The sequence below is a fragment of the Strix uralensis genome, chromosome 19 (genome assembly GCF_047716275.1).
Source record: "Strix uralensis isolate ZFMK-TIS-50842 chromosome 19, bStrUra1, whole genome shotgun sequence".
NCBI classification, from domain to species: Eukaryota; Metazoa; Chordata; class Aves; order Strigiformes; family Strigidae; genus Strix; species Strix uralensis.
In genome coordinates, this window is record NC_133990.1 from 11,686,695 (window position 1) to 11,702,754 (window position 16,060).

General features: G+C 40.5%; 1 protein-coding gene across 4 annotated transcripts in view; it reads left to right on the plus strand.

Annotated features, from left to right (window-relative positions):
- The window catches only part of STXBP4 (syntaxin binding protein 4), an 80,266-nt gene extending 70,096 nt beyond the window's left edge, over positions 1-10,170 (plus strand). Inside the window, exons 22-24 of one of the 4 annotated variants that reach the window (XR_012631556.1) lie at positions 2,278-2,408; positions 2,702-2,783; positions 10,152-10,170. Coding sequence is in view for 2 of the 4 variants with exons in the window: in XM_074889238.1 (XP_074745339.1) it covers positions 2,278-2,389 (112 nt within the window). In the remaining 2 variants the exon portion in view is untranslated. Of the gene's footprint in view, positions 1-2,277; positions 5,328-10,151 lie in introns of those variants that run through there. The other 3 variants (XM_074889238.1, XR_012631557.1, XM_074889237.1) reach the window with 3 other exon arrangements.
- The last annotated feature ends 5,890 nt before the right edge of the window (positions 10,171-16,060 follow it).

The window sequence follows — 16,060 nt, forward strand, 5'->3', positions numbered from 1 at the left end:
ATTGGCAAAGCTGGAATGGATGGAATCCAGTTCATTCAGCTCCCATGATTCCACAGGTATTGGAAGGAGTTCGGTGTTGTTATGCAGATAAACGAAATCGCATGCTGGGACTTTAATTCAGAGTGCTATCTTCAGTATTAAGCCATATTGACTAAATTTTTTAATTGAAGGGGAAAAAAAGGCATTTCCTGACATTATAGAAAATTAAGCAAACACATTTTCCTTAGTATATTTACAAATATAAATATATTCATAATATAACTATGAATACAGATGTTTCCCTGTGCTGTAGAATAATGGGAATTATGTTCTTGATTAGACAGATTTTATTCACAAAGCTCTCATAAAACATTGTAAAAGGACTCTCTTTGTATTCTTCAAGTTGGCTATCATCTGACTTTCTAAAGGTAAACGTTGGAAACTTTGGAAAGTTGCTCTCATTCCTAGTAAAAATGGGACATTCACTTTCTTAGAATGCAGTGATTACTGTACTTGAGAATGGTCAGTGTCTGCTGTTGTATTTTCTGCAGCTATGTTGTTCAGTTATACTTCTGTTTTAACTTCTGTGAAACTGATCTCTACAGCTCCAGTAAGGTGATGCACATTTTTGTAATATATTCATGAAGGAATGGAGTCCACCCAGTGCTGCTCTGACCAGAAAAACACTTATTAATTGTTTTTACACATAACTGGAGCTTTTGGGTTTGTTTGGGGGTTTTTTTAAGGATAATAACTGAGGATATGGCCTTTATCTTCCACATTTTGTTTTTCTTGCTTGGTCCTTACTCAGGCATTGCTTCAACTGAAGTCTTGGCTAAATTCACCGATTACCGGTTCAGAGATCAGTTAATCTATTAATGCAGCTCATGATGTGACTTACATTAGCATCATATTTACCTCTTGGTGAATAGTATTGTTGTCCTCATCATATCCAACTTATTCTGAGCTCGGTATACTCAAATCAAAGGTGTGAATACAAGGTAAGATCAGGGATGTGATCAAGGTAAGATCAAGGTGTGAGTACAAGGTAACAGTCCTGCTGACTGGAATGGTGATCACCATACCCATAACGCATTGAGTCAAATTCCTACTTTAACATATCAGTTTCCACAGTCGGATATTCAAAAGAGCATTATTGAAGACAGAAAGACAAAATCTGTTTTCACTTGAAAAGGTAAATCTGAAGTAGTTCCATCATGGCACTTCATATTTACTTAAACCAACGCACCTGAAAGGTGAGTGTAGGCATGGTCTTTAGGTACACTGTATGTTAGAAGTTGTGAGGAAGAGTTGTTTGTCTTTTATGGTGTATATTATACGTACAATATTTTTCAGCTAGTTCTTGTAATGAACTTGTATTACAAAATTCATCTTTGCACTGACTTGACTATAGAAACTGTGAATTTATTAGCAAGATTTTTTTAAGTGAAAAGAAGCTATTTCCTTTACCAAGAACACATTATTCCAGAAGGGAGAAGAGGCTGTGTCTTGCCCACACACAGTATGGCTAGCATGCATACTACCAATCATAAGGTGTACAGTGTTCTCACCCGCAAACAGTAAGCCTGTTCCATTTATCTGTCCTTACCGAGCCTTGATCAGGTTCTTTCCATTCATATAGAAGGGTACCAAAAACTAAAGCAGCTTAGACTGCATGTCAAATGTAGGGTTTAAGCCTTAAAAAGTAGTACTGACTCCCTTTTATTACATGTGTAAAGCCTGTGGAAGCATGTCCAGAATTTGGTCTAAAGGGCATATAAAGAACATCCTTTTTGGATTTGTCAACCTTTTCTGCAAGAAGAGGAAGGACTTTATGATGCTGTAATATTAGTTCGTGTTCTAACAAACTAAGTGTATTTCTATGATGGGATTCCACATTTGGTCAACTTCCTCTTGACCACATACCAACTGGTATGATGGCAATGTTAATGCCTTGCGAGCTTGTTGGAGTTTTGTAAGACTGCTAGTCTGAGCTGTACGCTGTTGCTGGGTTAATTGTCTACAGCTCTATTAATTAACAGAAAACGTCACCAGTCTACATCAGGAATCTCTTACAAAAGCATTCTCTCTAATATATTGGGAAATGAGACCTTCAGTCCAGGTTCTAGCACCTGGAAGACTCCACATTTTGTAAAAATCTCATAGTTAGCAAGAAAAAAATAGAATTCTGTATTTGAAAGTGTTGTAATAATCATTACAACTCCAGACTGTATCTGGTATTTCTTGTTTTGAGATTGGTAAACATCTTTTTTCTTTTTTTTTCTTGTTTCTTTTTAGCCATGTGACACAGACAACGTCATGGATCCATCCCGTAACAAGTGCACTAAGCTTGCTTTGCTCTGAGGATGATGACGATGGAATAAAAGAGCTTCCCAGGCCCAAGAGCTGAGGACACCTGTTGGCAGAAAGTAATTTGTCTAGGTTCCATATGTTAGTGAGAAGATGCACACTTTTTAATCTATGTACTTTCTAGTCTAATATAATAGTACCTGATGACATTTCTCCCCTTCAAGTCCAAGGAAGTTCTGCCATTTTTTAGGTGGGTTTATTGATGGTGCTACAAAAGATGCAGGTGCTGCAGAAGGCTCCCTTCAATCCTTAATCTGTCCCAGTTTGGTGTGCAGGGATCAGTCTTACCTCAGTTTTTTTCATGATTTCTCTGTTGGTATAACTCCCCTGACCTGAAGTGAAATCTTCACAGCTTTGACCAGCATAAGAGATGGGACCATTGGTTGTAATTTCACATGGTAAATACCAGGTGATGGCTGACTGAAAGATGCAAGGTGAGCTTTTTCCTTTTTTTAACCAACACTAGTAAGTGTAATGTAGATGTCTTTTCTTTAACTACTGAAAAATTTAATTTTTATGGAAGAAATTTGCAAGTAAGTTTTGCTAATAGAAATCTAGCAACTTATTACAAGTATTGGAGCCCTAATGACATTTAAAAGAAGTACTGTATTAAGATTGGTGGTTGAGCTTTATAAAACGTAAGTCTTTGATAACTTGTCAAGTAAAATGAAAGAGTTTTGGTAGAGGACACCATACTCTGTCAACAATATGAGGCAAGAATTAAAATTATTCCACTTTTGTACTCTGCTAAACCGATACATACATACATCAAATACTTCAGTGGAAGCTGTGAAGTTTCAAGTACAATGAAACCTGTGAAACCACCTCCAGGATCAGCAGAAATCAGTCACCTCCTTAAAGTTGGTCTTTAAGTAGAACAAAATAATTTTGTACACATTGGTGATAATTTAAAGAGGATAAAGAAAATGACAGGGTGCTCGTGCAAGTTAATGAACAGGTTACTGTACCTCAATAGCACAGGGTATTTTAAATCTCATTATTTACAGCACACTGTATGATGTCAGCTTTGTCAAATATGATTCTATGCTACTTTTTTTGGAGGCTCCTTTATATATGTGCATGTATGTGTATAATATATAGTAGGTGTTGATGAATGAATGAAAGAAAGACCTGAAACTTTGCAAAAGCACTGCTGAATATGCCAAAGTAAAACCCTATCTCTGACCTTCAGTCCAAGAAGAATGGGATTGTAACAGTGCGAAGAAGGCACAGGCTGCAACCTGCATTTTTCTGAGCAGCACACTTAAGGACTTCAGAAACTCCCTGGAAATGTTCAGGCACACTTCTGCACTCCAGCTCACCTCTATTGGCCGACACAAAGGAATGAGGCTGTGCAATCACCGTTTTTTGAGGTCTGCCTTCAGCAGGTGTGACACTGGATTTAAAAATCCTTGTACTCTGAGGAATGGATATAAAGACCAGACTGATCGGCAGTTCTGGTGCCTATGCCACACTCTCTGTCCTTAGCATCACTGACCTGTGCCGAGTCAGGCACACTGTAGCTGTTGATCCTTTTGAATCAATATACCTTCTTTTAAAGCCCAAGTCAAGTCTTCTTTGACCAGCGGTGCAGCAATCTATTGCATTTGGCCTGTGAGCCGTAGAGCATATCACCAAGTGTTCTTCCTGGAGGAAGAAAGTGTGTCTCACAAAAGAGTTTTTTGCAGGCTTTGCTGGAAGTAGATGTCAGGATATATTGGATAAGCAAATAGGAAAAATTGTTTTGTACTTTTAACTAGGTCAGAACCAAATTATCCCTGAATCTACACAGGTGGTGTGGATTAGGAAGAAGAGCTTGCTCAGCAGACCCACAGTAACTTATATTTCTAAGAAAACTTCTCATAGCAATAACACATAAATGCTTTAGCCATATTTTGCTCCTATGGCTCCTACGTGCTTCACAGCTTCCTTTGTGTTCCCAGAGAACACAATCTGAAGGGACAGAGCATGTGCTTCAGTTTCAGGGTTGGACACTGAAATCCCTTTTCTGAAAATGGCACAGATTCATGACCCCTAGAGGATATATAATGATCTGAATTCCTTGCGATATTTGCTGTAGCCTTAGTAGTTGTTTGGATGCTTTATGACAGGCACTTTCAGTTCATACTTCCATGCTATCCAGATTGCATATAGATTCCAGTTTCCCAGTTCTGTTCAAGAGAGGTTTGAATCTCCACTTGACCCTCACAGTCTTGATTTACTCTGCTAGTGGCTCTGTGACAGCTAGCTGGGTGTTTCAAACAGGAGAAGCTATTTAGGGACAGAGACTATGGATCAGGCAGGCTGCATGAGCGGAGACTTCATAGAGACCTAACAGCAACTTAAAGCTGTCCTTCTGTTAGATCAGCTGGAGGAGGACAGCTCTGCACATACTGCTTGCCCTTCCTGGGGAGTGGTAATGATCTCTGGCTCTGAGCATGCAATGCACAGCCTGCTGTGCACGAGAGGGGGAGAAATTGAGACAAAATGTTGGCGATCTGCCTGCTCTGCTTTACTGCCTCCACCCACAGATGAGAACATTTCAGAAACTTGGAGACTATTTCTCCCTCTCTCTTATAAATTTGCCTAGAAATTAAAGACGTTAGAAATAGATCTCTGTATCTATCTAGCTTCTTCTCCCGTAAGCGTTACCTCTCCGGATAATCCGCTAGTTCAAATTCTCCATTATTGAGACTACATTTTCATACCTACAATCTCCAACTGTTCTAATCTATTTTTGTACGCTGGCATACTTGTTTCCTAGGTTATTTCTCACTATCTCCCCTTGTCTCTTCCTTTCTGTGAAATAGTTTGTGAAATTATTTTGATTAAGCTGAACTGTGTATATTGAGAAAATGGTTCTAGGATAGCTTAAAAAGAAATTGTAAAAAGCAGTTGTCAAAATGTGCAACACTGTAAACAACAACTTTTCATTTTTATTCCAGAATAAAAAAAAATTAAGTGGAAAAGAAATGAAAGTACATGTTATATCCTTTAAGATCATGAAACTACAGCTTTATAAGGGAATGGCCATGGGGCCATAAATTATTCCTGTACCTCTATTCATTTTCCTTGTAAAGGTGACATTGTGAAAAATACTGTTCTGGTACACACTGGTGTTAATCTTTACCTGAATACTTGCACCACACTGCCCTTCAAATACTGCAAATATTCCGGTAAATTTAAAATGGCACATTCTCCCATCAAAGCAAACAGCTTAACACAGATACCTACACAGGCATATTAGATACTCAGCTCCACAGGCGCTAAATAACTTCCTTGTAACACTACTCAGTGTCTCAATAAATTAGATGATCCTTTCGTCAACCCCACCAGATAAATATAAGCACACATACATATGTGAGCTGGTCATTCCATAAACATTGCTTAAATATTCACATAGTGGTCAGGTGCGCGTGCTGGCAGGTGCACAGCCATGCAGTGGCTGCACTGTAGTTTTCTACAGTTAAATCTATAGAAAAGACATAGCTGTTATGTAAGCAAATACATAAAGTCTCTATATCTATAGATATTTTATGATCAGTTGTGAGGGAAAAACAACAGTTGCTATTTGCACGCTGGCATTTAATGCAAAGCAGGGACCACCTCAGACACAACCTTACAGCACTAAATCTGTTCTGACACTGATTTCAGTTGGAGCCTGAAGGGCTCACATGTGTTTGCAGTGGTGCCAGGCTCCAAACAGAGAATTTCACTGTAATTCTCACGTAGTGTTATTCTTAAAGGATGATCCTACTCGGCCTTTGTTTAGAAAGCCCCCTGCTTAATACCATCCCCTTTAAAACCATAACTGATGCAGACTACCCTTCCTCTCTGTACTCAAACACATTTGTGGTGATGGAAGTCTCTTGTGTACTTCAGATTTCAGTGATAGAAAGTACTTACTTATGTACTTACACGGTACAAATCACTTCTTCATCTACTTGGGCTATGCATTTTACTGAATCCAGTCTTGCTTACCTTCTAGAGCTGTTCTAGGCACGTAATGGGGTAAGACTCCAACGGTCAGCCAAGGAGAGAGGGAGAGAACAAATCCCACTTTTCCTGCTCTAACAATTTTTTTCAGAATTACTAAAACCCAACATTTAAAGGAAGCTAAAAAAGCAAACCAGGCGTGCTACAATTCCTGTGCAGATTCTGGGGAGCCTCACCTGCTTTGCTTATGCTCCCCATGGCTGTAGTTGAAGGAACAGAAGCTAATGGTGTCCTACCTAGAAATCAGCTGGAGGCTTTAGCCTCTACTGTAAATTAAGGAATAAGAAATTACTTACACTAAAATGAGAAATACAATAAAATAGGGGTAATTTCTGTAACTTATCCTTTTAACTAGCTGGTTTACTTCAGAATATATTTGCTTTGTGGACACTATCCATTGGGTGCCCTCATCTGCTCCTCAGACAAAGTGGCGTTGGCATTACCTCGGGCACGCGCTGCCAGAGAGAGTCGGGTCTCACCATGTGCATTTTGCTGTGGAAGAACCTGACAAGCTGGAGTACTGAGAGACAGGTTCAGTCAGGTAAAGTGTTTAATGCAGGTTGATCTATCCCACGTAACATTTACCATCTGTTTAAATGCTTCTCGTGACAGGCTGCTTTATGAACCTGAAACATGGTTTGGTTGATTTCTTTAAGTCTGTTTCTGACATGCAGGAGGGTGTCTATTGGTATTGAGTTAAGGCAAGGAAAATCCTTTAAGAAAAATGTTTGTTGTTGTGGAAAGGGCCAGGCTGTGCAGGACTGACTAGTGGGAAAGACTCTCCTGAAGCTCAGGAAATGCTGTTATGACTTGGCCTGTGAAATCTTGACTTTTCTAGAAACTGATGAGATTCTTAACACTCTGCTCAAGCAGCTCACTGAGTCAGAAACAATAATGCTTACTCCAAACCAAGCACCAAAACTCAGTGGCCTTTTTGCAAATACTGCTCTGAGTGACTTTTGTATGGCTTTACCTTAAGCCAGCTCAGGAGCCTTTGGCCACTTCTGTGCTCCTGGTCCTCGTGTATCAAACATACCATCCTGCTCCAAGGAGCATCAGCTTGAGCTTCAGCTGCTGCAATGAGCACAGCCACACCAGTTCAAATAGAAACCTGTCAGGTCAGGCTCTGGGGCCAGCTTCACAAAGGTGTTTAGCAGCTTAAAGATGTTGATGGAGTTAATGGGAATTAGGCACTTAACCTACTTAGATGCTGCTATAAATGCTGCTAGGCATGTTTAGGTACCTAAATACCTTAGTAAATCTTTCCCCTTACTGCTCGCAATGATAGCATACCAAAAATCAAATACTAATGAGTAAAGCCTAACCTTTGTCCTCTGTAACCAGCTTTGCATTTACCTGGGGATTGTTTTCATGTAAGACTAAAAATACCAGCCATCTCACAGGTGGTACTGTCCAGATTCTGTTCATGGTTTTGGTGGCTTGATTATTTATTGCTCATTCTAGATTTTTATTCCCAGAACAGTGGCTGATGTTGCCATGGATTTAATAGGTTGGTATTTTCACAACACTCTTTTAAGATAAGTTATTTTATTACAAGATTATAGTATTGAATTCTCTTCCCACAAAGATGCAATGAGTTTTATATCATTCATCATTAGGTCATATAGTTGAAAAAAATGGAATGGGCCAAAATCTGTTACAAATAAGAGTCTCATGTTTCCAAATATGAGGATGGGAAGTTGAAATCTAATAACTAGTACTGATTCTGTCCCCATGGTACAGCATCTGAGTCAAACCCAGACTAGTTAAAGCTGTTCATTTAAAGAGAGTAGATGAACAAAAATCTTTATCCCTCCTGCTCCCCATTATGTTTTGGGAGGTTAGTCTGTCCCTGAAGCCGTAAGGCCATGTTTGATCTGATGTATATGATAAGGATCTCCATTTACAACTTCCAGGATTAGCTGAGCTTAAATATGTGTAGGGTTGACTACTGTCTAAGGGTATTTTCTTGCATTAGAGTATCTATATCTTCTAGGTTCAGCTACTCTCAGCATAACAGAAAGGACAATGACCTGTTCAGTAGTTACAATGGTGCTTAAGACACAGAATTTAGTCCAGCATCTTTTCCAAAACATACATAAGGTATGTTCTTCCTTCAAGTTATGAAGGGTATTGATGAACAGAGATATTGAACTGCAACTATATGATGCCTTATTATTCACTGGTGGCAGCAAACACAGGAGTTTGCTGATATGATCACTCATCGTGATGAGGAAGAAGCCAGTTGTCCAGACAGTCATTATGGGGAATATCAGTTTGATTGCTAGGCTTCTTGGCTAAAAGCAAACCATGAAAAATCAGTAGTTTTCTGTGATTCTGTGAGTTTTGCCGCTGCTTTGGATAAGTGTCTTGGTTTCAGCTGGGATAGAGTTCAAACCACAACAATAAGGCATGATTTCACCCTGACCCCCAAAAGCCACAGACTGATCAGAAATGTCTTAATCTCTCTAAGTACCCTGCTCTTTAGCTATTAAACAGTCAGTATTTCCCTATGGCCCCATTATTATTATAATCAAGAACAATCCTTGCTCTTGTACATGAAGCGAACTCATTAAAACATGTTTAAAATGGAAAAAGAAAATTATGTTTGTGGTCTAAAATAAAAATATACCAATAATAGCACTGATATGGGAAAGAGAAAGGATCTTAAGAAAGGCAAAGCATTGGGGTTCCTTCTAATGTTTTAATTTTTACTCCAAAGCCTGGTAATGCATCTCCGTTCCTTCCCAACCCCAATGGCCTGAGAAAACCAAAGGCCTGGAGCTCTCCAGGGACGGTGAAGATTTCCATCCCCAAGCAGCAGGCTGAACTGCATTTTTTAATCTCTAGTCTGTGCCAGTGGGGACCCTAACGTTAGGTACTGTAATTAGTCACCATGGGGGTTACATATTCCAAGTCAAAGACAACTGTACATAATTGATGTCATGGCATGAGCAGGAGCAGAGAAGCCCATTAAGAAAGCTGCCTGTCACTCTCAGGTCATATTATTCCTTCAAATTAAATACAAAAGTGTTGTAAATAGTAAAGATACAGAGAAACAGGAAATAGGACATCAACAGTGTTAAAGTGTGACTGACTTGTTCTTTGGCTATTTGAAAGATGCAACAAAAGGAATCATTGTTATTAAAGGAAAATGTGTAAAAGTAATTAATTTCATCTTATTAATTTCTCCATCTGCTCATCTTTGGGAATGTGGACTAGTCACCTGGGCCTAACCTCTCTATGTATGTGCTTAACCCAGTCTGAATTTAGATGCTGAAGTAGCACAGTAATATAGGCTCTGGTGCTCCAATAACCATTTAGAGTCCCGCAGTGAATTATATAAAAAACAAAAATCAAATCAATAGTAAATGTACACTAACAGGAAAGTCCTGTGGCTGGCTGAAGATAATAGAAAAGTCAGTTTTACTGCTGTGCTCAGAGGTTGTTTGGTACAAAACTCTGAAGTCTCTTTCAGTCCAGGTTTGTTATCATTGCTTGTCCTGACTGTTATGTATACACAAATTAACCTACTTACAGTTTCAGGAAAGTGAAGGAAAAGGCCTTAGTAACTTCACCACATTCATAAAAATACAGATTCCCTCTTATAAGAAAACTTGTTAGCCATTGGGAATGAAGTTTTGCTATGGCACAAGTGGGTGCTACAAGAGGACTCCTCCAGGCAAAGGACAACTATCGCCCAGAGAGGGGAGCAGCACAGCAGGGCAATTAGCAATCTGGTTTCTGAGAAATTACTGCTGTCCAAGTAAGGAGAAGTATCTAGTTTCTTTTTTTGCTATAACCAGAAAGGAAAGGCAAGCCAAGGGACTCTGCACCTGGGAGTGAAGACAGTGGTCTCAGTCAGGTGCATCATCACGTCCTTGAATCCGCAGTGCATGAGAGCTGGTTCCGGAGAAAGGATCATTACCAGGTAAGCTCTTCCTTGTTCTAACAACTATTAGGTTATTGTAGTGGAAAGTCCTCTATCCAAAAAAAAGTTTGCTCTGTAAAGGTACTGACGAACTCTAGCTCCAGGCAGGAAAGTTAAATGAGTAGAGACATGCACAGAAGTGTCTAATTCCTTGTTAAAACCAAGGCGACAGCACAGCCTCCTATCTCTTTTTGTACTAACTGCATTCAGTAGTTGTTCATGGTCCTGATGCCATCACAACATCCATCTATAGCTCTCCTCTTGCCCTACCCAGTTCTGATCACTCCCCTAGAGTGAAGCAGTTCTCAGCTGCCTTTTCCCTGTCATCTACCGTGTTCCCAAGGGAAAGACTGCAGCTCTGACAACTCCCAAGCAGGTAAATTGAGTTTGCAGTAATCCCAAATACCTGAGATAAGCATGGCTGTGCCATGGGGGCTGAAGGCTTTAAGAGCAGGGAGGGACAGGGAGTCAGATGGACGTACATGCCTTATGTCATGTGTCCCTGCCAGGGCTGGAGCCTAATTGGATTTCACAAATGTGACTTCTGTGTCTCTTGATCAAAAAAACAAACCTCAAGAAGTTTCAAATAAATCCCTACCTCAAAACTTTGCCTCACAAAGAAAATAATGATAGTGTCATTTCGGCTTCTCCTCTGCTCCAAAAGGGGAGTAAAATGAAAACTTCAAAACTTTAAAACAAATAACTTCAAAGCTTTAAAACAAATAAGAAGAGAAGCAAAGCACAACCAGCAGATCTGCTGAATTCCTGGGTGCACTGAATAAAATCAGTCATGTGATAATGATGGGATTTTCTAGAACACCTTTTAGGCATGCAATTTCTGTATTAAATCTATTCAGACATCCCTAGAACATCTGTTTCTTCTATAAAATGGGAATAACAGCCACTTTTTACAGTGCATTGACAGCTACAGATAAAAGCATGGTAATTGCTAGTAGCGACTACTGCCTAACAAGAGATTTTCATGAAAGTTAACCTGTCAAGATTTTTAAGACTATTGCACATCTACGTGCGGATTCTGGATAAGAACCTCAGCTATGATAGCCCTGTGCTGGTTCACACAGCTCTGGGAGGTGGGGTATATATGTTAAAATTATAGTTAACTGTGGGATTCAAATAGATTCAAGCCTCTCTTGCAGCCAGATCACAGAAGGGCTGATGTCTGGGGTAGAGGTAGGAGAGGGAGCAGAGCTCTCCCTCCAAGGCTGCCTGTTCCCTCTGATTTGCTGTTAGTATGACCTAAAATCAGTTGGAGCTGCTTTAGAGCACTGCTGCAATGGGCTGCTCTACCTCCCTTCGGGGAGACACTGAAACACCTGCTAAAATACTGGGATAGCCCAAAAAGAGAGGAGCCAATTATAGCTAATGCCCGGGAAGATCCACAGCTCTATAGCAACATGGGTCCCAGCTGCTTTCCATCTATCTCCCTCTTCCCCTATGTTTATTCATGAGCCGGGGCACAGAGAAGATGAAAAGGCTGCTGGCAGACTTCTCCCCGGAGTCACCACTTGAAATGGTACCACAGTTCCAGGGAAGCCTCGCCTCCGTTCTTAACAAGACCGATACACATGGGAACGCTGTAGCTCCTCTGTAGTTCTCAAGGCAAGCAAACATTATCCTTATTGTCCAAACACTGAGGCACAAGGAGAAGTCACTACACCCAATCTACTTTGGTAAGATCCCAGAGCTAGAGTGAAATTTTACATCTCTTGAAAAACCCAATGGCAATATTGCGATGGACTCGCTCGGTGCCAGGCTGTTCTTCTGGTCTTTATGGCAGCCACGTGAACCACTGTAAAATAGTACCTAAAAAACAAGGGACAAGGAGACGTGAACTGCTTTCATGCAGGGCTCTAGCAGAGTAAAATTCTGCGGCAGGAAACCTGGCTGACGTCTTTTTTTCCAACAGGGAATGCAGCTATTGGAGCAGAAAGAAAAACCATGCCAGAATTAAAGCAAAGAGACTTTGGGAAGGCACCAGCTCAGAATAGCTCCTGCCATCCTTTGTTACGCCCTCGCTCATGAGCAAGGATGGCCAGGAACAGGCTGTCAGGGTGCTCGGTTCCCTGTATGCATCGTCCTCTGCTAAGGAATAGCAGTTACTCCCTTGGAGCACCTACAACCTGGGAAAAAAGATAAATCAGACTGATTTTTTTTTAAATTTTGAAGAGAACTGTTATAAATATTGAAAAGGAATCACATCTCCTGTTATCTATTATAAAACTGGAAAGCTTAAATTTTTTTTTTTCTCAGTTGATTTGCAGACTCTCCTTAGTGCTGTCTGTGCTGATGCCTTATCATAAGGGTGTCTCTGAGTGCTGAATTGTGTATTCTCTAAATGAACCAAAAGCACAACATTTTCTGTCTGTAACTGCAATGCGTGTTAGAGCTACAAAATCCTCTCCCGTGACCTCATGCATATTTTACTTTTTCTTCAAATTTACAAGCACCTTCAGATGACAGCAAATCCAACATTTATAATAAAGCCAGTGTTACCATTGCAGAAAAAACAGTGGCATGGACCACGATGGACCCTTTTCTGACCCTTTTGCCAGAAATGCAACGTTTCCACAGATTGCTTAGATTTTAAAAACCAGTCAATCTGACAGTGAGGTATAGCACCTCAGAAATTTCAACAGCCTAGTGAGAGTGAATTGTTTTAGTAGAGATTACTCATGAGCTACTAATCTTAGAATAATAAAGCCTTTGACTGACTTCCAAAGGACCTCAGTGCAACTCATAAGTAAACTAGTCTCACCTACTAGTAACCCAGAGTAATCAAGGTGCTTTCCTGCTGGTCAGTATCTTGCACAGGTTCCCCATCCAAGCCAGACTGGACCTGCAGCATGCCGAGTGCCTTGATCCGCTCTGATGGGCTGAGGATGGCTCAGCTCTCAACCACCATTCAGCACCTGGCAGGATCAAACCCTCAAAATCTAACTGGGATCTAAGCAGTTCAGATTTCTTATGATGAGCAATTATTAGACTGTTTGTCCCCGCTAGCAAAGTGCAGAAATGTGCAATAACTGAGATCAATACCGACTCTGTTACTAAGCAGATGCCATCTCCCAGCCTCTGAGCAGCTCATTAACAGGGCTTGAGAGAGCAACAAGAGGATATTACTGTGAGGTTCAGAGAAATATAATGTACTGTACAGGTCTTATTACTGGAAACAACCACCCGGCTGTCGTGTACAAGAGGCTTCCAATCAGTCAATGTCATGATAGACCTTGTTACTTTATTTATATATGAAATCACACAGATAACTTCTGCAAATATTTACCTGGGATACAGATGTTACTCTCTTAAGATACCTCCTACCTACAGGAAACAGAGACAATGAGGGAGAGAACACTGACAGAAACTGAGAGACTTGTCCACTTGCAGCAAGTGGTGGCAGAGGCCAGAGAACTGAGCACTAGCCACCAGCCTGCTGCTTTAACCCCGGTACTGAACCGTGTTGATAAGTGAAGACTGCAGATCAGGTGTAAACATTTAAGTTAGAAGAAAATTTTATTCTTCAAACACAGTATTAAAATACAGTTCAGAAATTTTCCATCTGATAACACATGGAAGATCATTTCCAGTGATGAAGACTCCTGGACTGCATGTATGATAAACATCAGGTTTAGCTCTGTGCCTTTCAATGTTGTTGCACGTCTCTTCCCACGCAGTGGGAAGTCTTGAGGTGCCCTGTAATTAAAACCAAATTATAAGGGATTGTAAACAGACCAAGAGCAAATACATTTCTCAGACCCATGACCAGGAGTCCAGGATGCAGACAGCTGTGAGAGCCCAGCACTCCAATATCTCAGAGGTGCCTGGGTCTAACACCCACTGCTCGAGGAAATTCAAATAGTGAATGAGACAATATGGCCCTGCTTGCAGAAGGGACAGCTTTTCCAAGGAAGAACTCACATATCAGTTGACAAGTGAGTTAGATAGCAACCAAGATAAAATAATGGTGCTGGATGTCTGAGCAAAGCATCAGAGGAATGTTTGAAACATCTTGTCTAAAAGTCTATAGCAGTCGAAGTTTTGGTTCTGTTGCACAGAAGCTTCTTGGCCATAGAGGGATTTCAAATGCCTGTTGGCTCCAGTTCTCTCCAGGACAGAGAGGAAGGAGTGTCCTGAGGAGCGAAACAATCACTCGGTTGTACAAGTGAAAGTGCAAAGTATTGTGAGAAGCTGATTGTACTCAATGGAGTTAGCGGATGAAATGCTGTATCCATGGTATCTAAGAAGGTGACTCATGTCACCACTATAAATACTAACTTGCTTGCAAAGAGTATATTCTAGTAAAATCCGCGTTTGTACTGCATTTGCATAACAAGCTTGTGCTAAGGGTCCACTTCTTCCAATGTTAATAGTGTACCTCTCCGGATGAGATACTGGTGTAAAAGAGCTGAGGCCTAAAGAGACCCAGATCCACATGCTCTGCCTCCCCTTTTCTCAGCCAACGGCACTGAGGACCGACCAGCAGGCAGTCCTCCCCGGGCTGAGCGTGTCATCAAGGACTATTACGAGTGCCTCAAAGTGGTGAGGAAACATCTCTGTACATCTTCAAGAGCTTAATGCGGTAACTGTAACTCAAAATGTTTGCATCACACAGAAAAAAGTCACTGGCTCCTCTCTGACGTTGTTAGTGCTTTCAGCCACTGAGAATATAGTGATGCCGCCTGGAAAGAAAGGTAGCTGCAAATGGGATAACCGTTAAATAGTTGTGTGCCAGCTTATTTGGATCTTTCCTGGGAAGCAAGAACATTGCAGAAGAGTATTTGAAAGTTCCTAGAAGAAACAACAGCCCTCGTAAGGTAAAGACATCAGGCAGAGCTCCACTGGCAATCTGGAATTCACATCAGCAAATAGCTTTGGATGTTTGCACTTGAGAGGAGACTGTAACTTGCCTCCCTAAGGAAAAATGGAGAAAAAAAAAAAAAAAAAAAAAGGCAGCCTCTCCAAATTGACAGAAGTGCCGTTTGCTCCTGAGCTCAGGAGCTCAGTGCCACTGAAGTGAATGCAAAGATGTCTATGGATTTCAGAACGTGCTGCTCTCCCAGCTAATCTAATGAGCGCAGAGACACACTCCTCTCCTTTTCTGGCTAAACGTTGAGGTACATGAGTAAAGCAGTGGGGAAGAGAGGATTGTATTTGTGGCTGCTCTATAGTCAGAGATCTTTAAGTGATATAAATAGGACTTTTTAAAAATAATATATTGAATTCTTAATGATTTTTAGGAGATACGAATAACTTTCTCATTATAGAGAAGAACCTTCTCTCCCCTTGTTTAAATATTCCCTAGCTCAGTGACGGAGGAAGAAAGATGGAAAGCTGTGTTGGTTCAACACTACAAGTCCTTGAAAAAAATACATAGACAAGCACTTCTCCTCCATCTAGGGTCTCAAAACAGTTGAAACTTAGCAGCTTCGGTAGTTTTTTGCATGTGTTATTTTATGTCTTGAAATTCTGATAAAATGAAAAGATAATCCGATTGGAATCCCATTATTATGTACCTCCCTTAAGATTAGTAATTTCCCAGTATATTAATTTTTTCCTAGATTAATTTAAATGTGTAACAGCACTTGATTGAACAGAGAAGCATGGGTAGACAGTGTTCCAACATCACTGTGAACATCTGTTTCGAGTTACCAAAATTCCAGCTGAAAAACAAATATTTTCACTATAAATCAACGAAAACATTATCCTGAGTGTTGTAACAGATGCAAAATTATTCTGGCTCACTCTGCCCTGTGGTTTGGCTCTTTC